At 47.9% G+C, this 12,064-nt stretch overlaps 1 protein-coding gene across 1 annotated transcript; it reads right to left on the bottom strand.

The window, feature by feature from the left end:
- Window positions 1-3,963: 3,963 nt before the first annotated feature.
- On the bottom strand, window positions 3,964-11,011 carry LOC119706673 (palladin-like). The gene is made up of 6 exons (XM_038150591.1): window positions 10,943-11,011; window positions 6,852-6,914; window positions 6,178-6,319; window positions 5,532-5,555; window positions 4,824-4,943; window positions 3,964-4,226 (listed from the first exon to the last, which is right to left on the bottom strand). The coding sequence occupies exons 1-6, from the start codon at window positions 11,009-11,011 to the stop codon at window positions 3,964-3,966; spliced, it is 681 nt and encodes a 226-aa protein (XP_038006519.1).
- Between the last annotated feature and the right edge of the window lie 1,053 nt (window positions 11,012-12,064).

Here is a 12,064-nt window from a genome sequence, read left to right as displayed (position 1 = left end):
AATAAGAGTCTCCGAGCCGGACGCTGTGTCAGGGCCGGGGCCGGGACTTGGGCAGGTGCCCGCGGGCAGCGGATCCCGGCGGGCAGCGCTGGCACCGCCCGGCGCTCCGACCGCTGCTGCTGCTGCTGCTGCTTCGGAACGGCCAGCCCCGCTCTGTCCCCGCTCTGTCCCTGCTCAGCTCGGCTCAGCCCGGTTCTGCTCCTGCTCTGCCCCGGCTCTGTCCCGGCTCTGTCCCTGCTCAGCCCGGTTCTGCCCCTGCTCTGTCCCTGCTCAGCCCGGCTCTGTCCCTGCTCTCCCCCGGCTCTCCCCCGGATCTGTCCCGGTCCCGGCTGGCCCCGAGGGGCAGTGGCCGGGCTCAGCGCTGCCGGGAGCGTCCCCGGCTCAGCAGAAGGGGCAGAGCTGCCGCAGTGGCAGCTCTCGAACAGAAAAGCAGGTGCCCAGAGCACCGCCAGGGAGCAGCGAGCGAGGGCCGCTGCAGGACGCTTGAACGTCCCGAAATCCCACTTTGTTATCCCAAGGAGATCCTTGCCCAGAGAAGCTGACCCATCCCTGGCGTTCAAGGCCAGGTTGGATGGGGCCCTGAAAAACCTGGTCCAGTGAAATGTGTTCCTGCCTATGGCAGGAAAAAGGTCATCTCTGAGATCCTTTCCAGCCCAAACCATTCCGTGGTTCTAAATTCCTTGTTTTATTTACTAGCTGTTTGTAGCTAGTTGCCTCCGTAGCGATAAAGCTCTGGTACCGATTTTAAGGCTGCGCACTGAACATACACTCGAGAGCCAGGTTTAAACGTGGTTTAAATCTCCCCAGGCGCAGACCCGAGCGAGCGCTCCCTCCGTGCCCAGGGTCAGCTCCCCCAGCCCCGGGGCGACCCACACCCCGCTCGGTCAGGAGCAGTGGCACCGCTCACGGATGTGTCTGAACAGTCATAAACTGAGGAACAAAACTAGCCTTGTGGAAAGAATATGATAAAAATACGGGAAATATTAATATTTTGCTGTTTCTGTTATTACAGCTATTTACATGGATGAAAAAAATGCAGCTGCGGTGTTCTCACCAGAACAGCAGCAGATCCTGCTGGCAGGTTAGGTGATTCGTATCGCTTTCATCACCAGCTTCAATGCCTAATTACCTCTGAAATTAACATTATAGTGTTTTAAATATCTTAATTATACTTTGGCAACCATCGCCTATTGTTTAAAACCACCCCAAGCCCGAACGTCCCGCAGCTGGGCTGCGTGTGGGCTCTCAGCTGCTCCCATGTGCTTCTCTGTGCCCGGGAGTCTGTCAGCACAGCGATCTTCACGAGGTTAATCCACCCCAGTGTTTGTGCTTCCACATCGTTTGTGAACCAAAACTACAGAGCAGGCGTTAATTGAGTGCTAATTTATATAAATTCCTCGCATGAAAGTGATTGAGGGAGGGAACTCGTCTCTACTTGTCTGAGAGGTTGTTTGCTTTTTAGGTTAAAAAAAAAGAAACGAAAAATAATTAAAAAGAGGGGGTTTGCACAGAGAGAGGCGAGTACTTGAAATCAGGTACCTGGGTGATGATCACTGCCCTGCAGGAGGCTGTGAGCGGGTAAAGGGCAGGCTCCGTGCTCAGACAGGCTCCCTGGCTTCCCACCAACCTCAACTTAGCACTAAAATCGGCTGCGAGGCATCAATTTAAGGAGAGTTTTACACACTTAAAAGAGTGGACACAACCGGGACAGCTTGCGTGAAAGAGAAGGAACAGGAAAACGTGACATCCAGAAGGCAGGAAAAAAGGTGAAAGAACTGGAAGCTGAACTGATGAAGGCAGAGGAGTAAATCTCATCTCTTGTGCCAAGTAACTTAATAGCGCTGGGACCAGCACTGCGAGGTGTCAGAAATCAGCTTTTCTGTCCTGCTTCACTTTACTCTCTAAGAATGGTGCCTTGCTGCTTCTGGTTAGGTTCTTTCTCCCCACTGCTTGAGTCATATAGCAAAAAATGTCTAGAAAAAGAGTTAAGGATCTGTTGCTTATTAATTAAGATACTTAAAAGCCACCTAAAATACCTGCCAGTATATTAGCACCTGAAGCCTCTTCTTTTGCTTGGATTGAGTTTCTTTAGTGAAGTTAGAAATCAGCAATGGTTTTATTCTGCTTCAAGGCTGTTGGGGAACTGCAAGCTGCAGGTGTAAAGGGCTCAGAAAGGAGGAGCTGGTAGTGACAGTCTTGTTGAATTGCATTTTCTGGCTTTTGTGGAGTGCCTGTTGCTAGGCAGTAATTGGGGAAATACGGGTACAAGGATTTCATTCATTTTATAGCTATTCCCAGTAATGGCTTTGTTCTGTCATCACTGCCTTTGTTGGTATTTGCCTTTGGTAATACAGTTGCAGCCACATACACTGCATGAGGGAATTATATGCTAAACCTGACTAACAAGACAGTTATTTTACAGCCAGCCATTAGCCATGATTGCTGAGTTTGAGGTAACAGCAACATTCACAATGCTGAGTCACATTCATAATGATGTTTCAAAGCACCTGGCAGTATGTCTGTGGGATTTAAAACTATTTAAATTCTCATAGATGGGTATATCTAGAAATTTTAATAGTTTCTCTCTGTATTTTGAGATGTGTTCAAAGTCTGGACTAGTTAATGTTTTTTGTTTTATGTATCTCTGTATGTATATATATATATATATATATATATATATATATCTCCCCCTTTATGCATTAGGGTCTGCTTAGGGTCCCAGCTGATTTTACTGGAGCAAGTCTGGATTTCACAGAAGGGCTTGAAACCAAATGGAGAGCTTCCTCTTAATGATCTGCATGCTGGTTATTATTAAAGCAAAACCATTTTTACTCAGTGATTTAGCAAAAAAAGGAACTCTCCTGCATGGACACATCTATAATGAAATGTGATCTCTCCTGGGGTAAAATTTGAAGGAGGCTATTCAGAATTGTTAAAATAACTGGTTCAGTTAAAATGGCTGAGTACATCCAAAAATAATCTCTAGGCCAGGGAATGGTCTCTGTCAGGGACAGCCGTTTCCACAGCCTGTAACAGGATCCCTGGCACTCAGCTGGGAGAGCGGGCACAGTCTGCCCCCACGTAGCTCTCCCTGTCCCTAACAGGACTGAGGGAATCCTCTGCTGGGCTTGGATGGCTGAACTGTCACCATTTGAGGTCATCATTATGTCTGCAAACCCCTGAGAAGCCCTCCAGAAATGGGGAAGATGTCACCAATCTCTGCATTCCAACCTGATTTGTTTCTCTGGAGCAATCAAACAGGAGAACTGATAATGCAGCAAGTGTACAGTGACTTGGGAGCTGCATTTGGGATGGAAATTGGATCAAGTCTTGTTATAAAGTGGAATACTTAATTACTGGGGGAGGATCTCCATCTCCTGAGTGTGGAGTGTCCCTGCCATGGCATGGGACAGTTTTCCTTCTGTGCAATGGGTCAGTGCTTTTTCTCCACAGAGTGCTTTGCAAGTCCTGTCTGCACCCTGCTTACAGGATCTCAGGCTTGCAGGATCTCAAGTTTTATTGCTGTCTTTCAGAATAGGAACAGAAACATGAGGTGATGCCACTTGGCCAAGGCCACCAAGGAAGGTGGTGGCAACAGAATTGTACCTTGAGATTTCCCAGGTACTGCGACCTCTGCCTCATGTGGAGCCAAAGGTCTCCTCAAGGACAATAATTTGGAGTGATGTTTTTAGGTTAGCCACAGACAGGCACTCCTGCAAATGACTTCAGGCCCTTCCCTGGTGCTTTGGGTGGTTTCACACTTGGTCAAATGGAGCCCGTGCTGGGACCTGCCAGGCTGGGGCTGCACTTTGTCATTGTCACCCCGGCAAACAGCTCAGGCTGCTGCCTGTGCCTGATCCCTGCCAGGCTAAGGGGCACAGGAGTGTGCAGCTGGCATCACTGGACAGTTCATGCCCCAAGTGTTGTACAAAGCTGGCCCAGGGGTGTGAATTTCTCTCCGTCTTACCGCAGAGGTGAAGCCCGAGGTGAGTTCTCATAAGATCCATGGAAATCTTCAGCTTGGCTCTTGGAGCTCTTCTGGCCAAAGCTGGAGGCTGCAGCTCGGGTGCCCAGCCCGGGGCTCTCTGGGCTGTAGGATGGCAGAGCAGCTGCCCCACGCTCCTTGGCTCCTGCTTGGCTGCTCCTGGGGAAGGTGGGTTTCTTCATGGTGACCTGCACGGCTGGCCTGGGGGCAGCACCTCCAAAGCTTTCCAGCTCTTTAGCTCCTGGAAGTAGAGTTGTCCCCACGTCAGGTAGGGAGCAGAGGTGGCTCACCAGTACAGCACTGCAGTAATGGGATGGGAAACTGGAGTGCCTGAGCAGGAGGATGAGGCTCATTCTGCTCTGCACAGACTGAAACCTGCGCAGCTGCATGAGCCAGACCTGGCTGCTGGCAGGGCTGCTGAGCTCTGGGTACCTGCCAGGTGCTGTTCTGGTTGCAGATGGCTTCCAGCACGAGCCAAACAGGTCAGCTGGAACCATAAACAAGGTATAGACATGGCTGATGTGTTGGGCCAAGCTGGAATCCCTGGAGGGATGAAACTCAGGGATGAGACTCCTCTGAGAGAGGGAACAGCATCTCTACCTTGTCATCCTTGAGCCAGGAAGAAGAGGGACCAAAAGCACAAACAACAGAACAACCTGCATCTAGCTTTGAGAGGTACCCGAGCAGATTGCATTTTTTGGGCATTTCTCTTCTCTTGAGCCTACAAAATTGTTTGGGTCTGGCTTCTGCATGGGAAATATCTGTGATTCTGCCTGATGCTGAGCAGCAGCAAATTCTTTTGTGTTTAGTTGCTCAACACAGAAATCCATGTTCTTACCTGGGGAAACAGAGAGATGTGCACTGGATGCTGCAGACCCAAATTCATTTTCAGCAACACATTTAAATATTCCAGAGTCTTCTGGGAAAGCTTCTGTAATAACCAGGGTGCAGACTTCCTCTGAAATAGGAGATTCAGGCATGATGTTGTAGCACAAGAAGCAAATGTTAACCTGTAGGAACTGCTCTTTACTGCTCTTTACTTAGTGGTGGGGATTGGCACTAATAAAGTGCAAAAAAGTGATGTAGAGGGCATGGGAAGTCAAGTGGTTTAGAAGGACAAAGATTAAAGAAGACTCTTCCTGTGACATTAATGAAACAAAGCATATTTTTTGTGCTGGGTGTTTTGTTTGTTTAGTTGTTTTTGTTTGTTTGTTGGTGGTTTTGTTTTGTGTTTTGTTTCATTTTTTCTTTTTTCTAAATTCTGTCTTTTCTTGCACAAATTTAAGATATTATAGGTCAGAATGGTAGATAAGCTTTCTCTTAGCACAGGGTACTCTTCATTGGCTGAATGTAAAAGGATTGATACCTTTTTCCAAGTGTTGTGGAAAAAATCAGGGTGCTTGCAGCAAAATTAAGAACTTGAAAGCTCTTGGCCTGACTGACTATTGTCTTCTGGCTACCTTTGGACATTGCTGTTTTATTTTGGATGAGGTGGGGAATACTGAGTGTGGTGAGGAGTCTAACAAAAAATGCAGAGTGTACTTACCAGGAACTGCTGATGAGCAAGCCTCTGCTCAAGATAAAAGAGAACAAATTTAAATTATTATAATGTCAGAATGGAAAAAACCCAAACCCTTCATCCCTCACTCCCTTCCCCACCTCAGCTGTCACCCTGGTTACAAGGGAACCATCTCCTTTCTGTCCATCATAAAGAATGGCATGTGGACAGGGAAGGCTCAGATGTGGCAGGGGAACCTGGTGGTACAAACACCTCTCCACTGAGGTGATGCACAAGGAGCTCTACTGACTTTGGAGTTGGTTGCTGTGGGTTTGGCCCTCTGGAGCTCTGACCTCATGCCTGGCAGTATAAGAAATTGTTTGAAATGAGGTTATGCTTTTTCCCTCCCGAGTTCATCAGCAGTTCTAGTACAAGGCAGCAATGCCTCCATGGCTCAGCAGGGCTGTCATTAATGACTAACAGCCTGGAATCTGCCCCTGCTGTGCCTGACCCACTCAGGCACTGCCAGAGGAAGTGCAGGCTGTGCAGCAGCCTGTGACTTGGGGTCATCTGATACCGTAAACTTAACTCTGCTTCTATGAACCATCTCCTGGGTTTTATAGCAGTTCTCATTGCTGTCTTGTCCCTGTCCCAGTAAGATATCTGTGCCCCAAGCAGCTGCAGCAGCACCTACTTTTCCTCAGGGTTCGGAAGTCGGCAGAATCCAGGATCTGATCGTATTCCCTGTACCAGTGAACCTGCAGGGTGGGAGTGGAGTGAACACGACACTCAAACACCACCAGCTGACCCTTGGTGGCTCTTATGTTTTGTAGACCCTGGAGGAGAAAATATTTGTGTTAAATGCCTGATATAAGTATTTCCCCATTGAAGCATTTATTAGGAAATTATACACACTTCAGGGAGGAAGATGGTCTCACCTGTATTTTCATTTCACCTACGATAGCTGTCTGAATTCTAAATGCATTTGCAGTGGGTTGTGAGTGGAAATTTTTCACCAGAACACCAACGCTCATTAAAGCCTTGCTTGTGCATTTAAATAAAGATACAAATGCAGGAAAAACTCCTATTCCCCTGGATGCAACATAATAAGGGTGGTTACAATGTGAGGCTTCCACTTCAGCCTCCTTTGCAGGAAGTAAATGAGATGAATTCCTGTAAGTGGTTCTGTCTGGATCGTTTACCAATTAAGATGTTAGTTTGATAGCATCACTAACAAAGTATGTTAGCTTTTTTGAATTGTAAATGAACCAATATTCCAGCCTGGAAATACCTTCTGATGGAACAAGAAAATGCAAAATCTAATGCTGGTAGTTGCAGGACAGGCTGTGTTGTTCTTGTGCTTTTTACCTTTGTAAACACAGGTGTGGTTCCATAGGCAGACCCAGACAGGCTCAGCGAGGGACTCTGCATCTAGATGGCAAAGAAAAGAGATTTTTACAGATTGAATATAATTTTACAGATTGAATTGAATTTTATAGATTGAATGTTTCACATGAAGAAACCTGGCTGTGTTGCTGGCCCTTTCCTTTGAAGGAGAAGAAGATTCAGAATGTTTTATCTGTTGTTCCTGTTCTGGGCTAGGAAATACCCCATGGAGAGTCTCCTCCACTCAGGTGCTTCTAGAGGAAACAACTCCCTGGCCTGCAGACACCAAGTGAGTGGGAAGAGGAGCTGATAACCAGTAAATGTTGCTCAGAGCTTTAAGCCCATTAATTGCCCACATCTTGCAGCCTCTGTGTAAAGATCAGTGCTGCTGCCAGAGCTGTCCCCTTCTACAGAGATCCTGACCTGGTTTAGCTGGTCCCAGGTCTGGCACTCCCTGGCTAGTGCTGTGTCTGTGGTTGCTACAGTGAGGCTGAACACAGAGAAATGAGCAGGATTTTTCTACTGTCCTGACATCCTCTGTTAAAGCTCAGCTGTCACAGAAGTGCCAGTAAGGCCTCTGGTTAAGCAAGAAAGGCAGTTTTGAGATGATCAAATATTTGCAGTGCCAGATATGTCCTTGTTCCACAGTGGAGTGTTGATGTGCACTCATCTCTGTCTCATTTAGCTTTGGAACCATGTGTCTTGCATATAAATGTGCAACTGAAGTGCTTGGGTTTGTTTTGCTGTGACACTGGCCTTTTTTTATAACCTCATCTTTGAAATAACCCATGTTTTCATCTCTTTCCCTCCCAGCCTGGGTTAAGATGTGAATCTGTCTCTAGGTGATCTGACTTTCCCAGCTCTTGGCCACATATGTGCTCTAAGCTCTCTGTTCTGGAGTGAATCTTTGAAGCATAACTGTGGCAGTCCCTTGAGCATTTCCAGCCCTGTCACCTCTCCATCAGTTCCTGGCAATTCTGACTGGGAAATGTTCCAGGCCAGAAAGCCCTTTTCCAGAGCTTAGGGTCCAGACCTTGATATTCATGCTGACCCTTGCCTCTTAGACTCTTGCTGAAGATGAGCCTGAGCTGATCCTTGCAAAATATTTCTAGGATGCTGTAAATAATAATTTAAAACATGTAACATGCTCTTTGAGTGTCAGTAGACAAGGCTGAATTAAAGTGGTGTAACTCTGGTCAACGGAATGGTTGTGAGAGACTGCACTGGCTGAGGAACCAATGGACAGAAAAACACTGGTGGCTCTCTGCTTTTACCCGGTGTGTGGGGCAAAAAAATCAGGGAAGAATGGAGACAGAGGCTTTAGGAGGCTGAGTATACTTGATCCAATAAGATTTGGATCACTTACTGTGACATTCCTCTGGCCCCAACAGGATGCTGAGACTTGCAAGGAGGCTTAGCCTTCGGATTTACCCTAAGAACCTGCAGAGACAAACATAAAGCAGTGTGTGTTTAGAGCTGTCTCCTTTTCCTTACAACACAGCAATGACTGTTTTATGAACTGAACAGGGGCTGGCTGGGGTCACACAGAGGAAATAGAAGTGTCCCGAGTATTTGAGAGTAGGCTCAGGTCATCTCCAGAACACGGAGACACTTCAACAAGATCATTGATACAAACCTCTAGAAAAGACACGTGTGAAACCTGGCTTCATGCTGGCACTAGGGTTTTCCTGTATTGGGATGGGAAAGTCTAAAAAACCCTTGTTACTTTAGGGAGAGTGAAAATGGAACCTCATAAACCAGCTGCTAGGTTCCTCTGCACAAAGACTGTAGCATGCTGGGTTGACACAGAAGAAGTAGTTATTGAGATCTTAATCATCATGGTAATTAAAGGTTTACAGGTTCATCTTTGCTTCTCTTTTGCTATAGCAAGAGGGATTGTTCTTGCTGGTGTGCCACAGGATGCCAACCCTACTTCCCTGGGGCCACCAGCACCAGGACAAAGGCCAGCCTTGACCAAGATTTTTTGAATTGTAGCCAGCTTTTTTGAATTGTAAATGAACCAATATTCCAGCCTAGAAATACCTTCTGATGGAACAAGAAAATGCAAAATCTAATGCAACGCCCTGCAGGAACAGCAGCAGTGCTGCTGTCACACACTCTGCTTCTGCAGTGAGTCCTAGAGCTGTGGCCTGGTGAGGGACAGCAGCACATGTGACACATGGTGACAGTGCTCCTGTGCCTGTCTGCAGCTAGGGGAAAGGAATGGAGCCTGGTTTGCCAGCCAGGAGACGACATGGACATGCTGAACTGACCTTCTGCTGGCTGCAGGAGCCATGGAGGTCCCCTGCTGCTCTCTGCTGTGATGCAATCCTCGTGAGCAGAAGCAGGCCCTGGGATTTGCATTCCCCATCTATTAGGGCAGCTCCCACCCTCTCTTGGCCCCTGTGGCATCAGATTTGCTGCTGTCTGGAAGCTGCTGTCCCGTACAGCCAAGGCCTGTCTGTGTCTGTGGCCGTGCAGGAAGCACCTGAAGGTGCAGGCAGATGTTTGCAGAGCTGTTTGCTGCTGAATGCTCAGGTGCTAAGGCCACTGCAGTGCTCCCCTGTGAGCTCCTTGCCCGAGCCCCTGCCTGAGGGGCAGTTTTGCTTTGTGTTTGCCTCTGTGAAGAGCCAGATGTGAGAGGTCATGGTTTGGCACCTGACCTCTCTCTGAGGTTGCAGCTGTTTTCTGGCACGCTGACAGTGTTCTAAGTCAGAAGAGCATGGGTGTTTCTTCAGGGTTTGGATCTTACCCTTGTCAATGTCACATGATAGAGTCTGGCATTTACAGTGTTTGTTAGACATTATGCAGAGTAATGCAAATTTGAGATCTTTTAGCTGACTGTCACCCTGTCTGGGAGCCATACTGGTGGAGTTACAGGTGGGTACCTGGTGTAGAGAGACAGAGATGCCTCAGCAGAGTTGGATTTAGTTACCTTCAAGAGGTCAGTAGGCTAGAAATAACCCATCTTATCAAATAAAATCAACGTACGTGTCTGAATTCCTCAGAGGCTTTCACAGCTCTTTGGTGCGAATAATTTACTTGAGATCTGTTCTCTTTCTCCTCTGCTTTCCAGAACTCTCCATAACAGTGACACCCAATTACCATAGTGGAGATTTTGCAGTCTAGTGGGATTTGCTTGGTTAAAATAAGAACATATCCCCTGTGTGCCTCATTCACACCTGCAGAGTGTCACTGAGCCCTGAGGGCCCAGGCACAGTTACCCATGCACTTGCACCACCCATGGCTTTCATATTTCTAGCTGTTGCTCTTGATTTATAAATGTCTCTCAAGCAGTTCAAGGATGGCTCCTGTCCAAGGTTATAGCATGAGGCCATCAGCAGGGCTGAGCTGTGATGCAAGGGCTGCTGGATAATCCCAAACCCTTGGATGTGGGAGCAGGGCCTGGGAATGTTTTTGAGTTGCCCTGGTTCCCACTGCAAACCAATCCTGGCCGGACTCCACCACAGACTCCCGTGGTGCTGGGAGCAGTGCTGCCTTCCAGTCTATCAGGTAACAGTTGGTATAGTCAGTTTTTGGGATCTGGAATATTGGATGACTTGGGATTTTTCTATTTTGCCTCCAAAGAAAAAGGGTGATGAAAAGTCAGACATGTTCAGATTGTGAAAGGAGTTCCTGGACTGACATATCTCCTTTAAAGAGTGTCCCATGCACCTGAGACACCATTAACAAAACTGCATTGGAGGATCATTGCCCCTTTTTCTGCACAACAAGAGACTTCTTTATCCTCAGAACTGCCATCACTCTTCATGTTCCACTCTGTTTCCAAGTCCATGCTCAGTCTGGACTCACACAAGGGTGCACAGAAACAGAGGGCACAGAGGTTCTCCTGTCAGAGGGGCCTGTGGTGTAGGACCACAGCACAGCGAGGAGCTGCAGGAAGAATTGCACACACTGCGTCTGGAGTGAGGAGCAAGGTCTTGGAGAGAGGTTGCTCTACTGAACTGAATAAGAGCAGCTCCTGACAAGTTTCCAGTATGATGAATGAGGCACTGAACTTTAGCACCAAGCAGGAATAGCAGCAGCTTATGAATTTGTGCTCAAGACATTACTCGGTTGCGTGGCATTAGTTCCTCGATGCGATGACTGCTGCTAAGACCTCCTGACGTGGCAGAGACCATGGCCAAGGGATGGTGGCTGTCAGGGCTGCAAGTGTGCCTGGCCTGATGCCCTGTGACACACCAGGCAGTCAGTGTTCCCACAGTAAGTACAGGCAGCTCTACGTGGGCTGCTGCAGCTGCCAGTGCTTGAGAAAGGCTGGGTCAACCTCTGATCAGAGCAGATCCTGTCAGTTCAACTAAGTGAAGACCCCATCACTGGGAATTCTGCTTGTTCTTGGCTGCTGTAGGTGTGTACTAAAAAGCAGAAGCTATCCTCGAAATCCACGTTGCTGGCAGCACCTCTGTTTGTAGATAAACTCATCCTTCACACGTGTGGCTCATGTTAGATGCTCTGTTCTCACCTCCTCTTGTGTGGTCCCTCTGTTTCACAGTTTGCTTCCCGTGAGTGTGTTGGATGCTCTCGCTGTTAATACTAGATTTAGGTAAAGGAGAGTTCATGGGAACAGACAAAAGGCTTATGAGCTTCAGTGCTGGGACAGTCACTGCTGTAGTCTGAATTCTCTGGTTTTGATTGATACCTAGTGACCTTAGAGCTGAGGATATTTAGTAAACCAGGTGACTTTCAAGCCTGCTGAACATGATGGCTGGTGCTGCTTTAAAGGGCAGAGTGTATTTGGGAGAGTAAATGTCCTGAGAGCATTTGGGCACTGGCTGCAATGCTGACAAGCTCTGCCACTACTAATTGGTTTCACGTGGTTGAAATCGTGGGTTTCTGTAGGATGCCAAAGCTGTTCTGTGTGTGTGGCTCTCCAACTCAGCAGTAAAAATGAGAGGAGATCATTCAGCTTTCAAGAGAACACTGGAAGGTCACTCTGAGGCATCTGTTTTCTCTCTGGCCCATCTCCTCTTCCTTATGAGTGATGCTCCTGGCTTCTGTAGCTGTCAGTTCTCAGACTTCTGAGACCCTGATCCCACATCCTGAGGAGCTCTGTGTGGGACCTTCCCCTCTGCCTGTTTGCCTTGCTAAGCAGAGAGGTTTTCTACAGCAGGTTAGCAGACCTTGCTCCCTGTGAGGATGGTGAGGTGCTGCCACAGGGTGCCCAGAGAAGCTTT

Source organism: Motacilla alba, chromosome 13, assembly GCF_015832195.1.
Source record: "Motacilla alba alba isolate MOTALB_02 chromosome 13, Motacilla_alba_V1.0_pri, whole genome shotgun sequence".
In the NCBI taxonomy this organism is placed as follows: Eukaryota; Metazoa; Chordata; class Aves; order Passeriformes; family Motacillidae; genus Motacilla; species Motacilla alba.
Note: the sequence above shows the minus strand (reverse complement) of the source record. Positions and strands in the feature narration are given on the sequence as shown.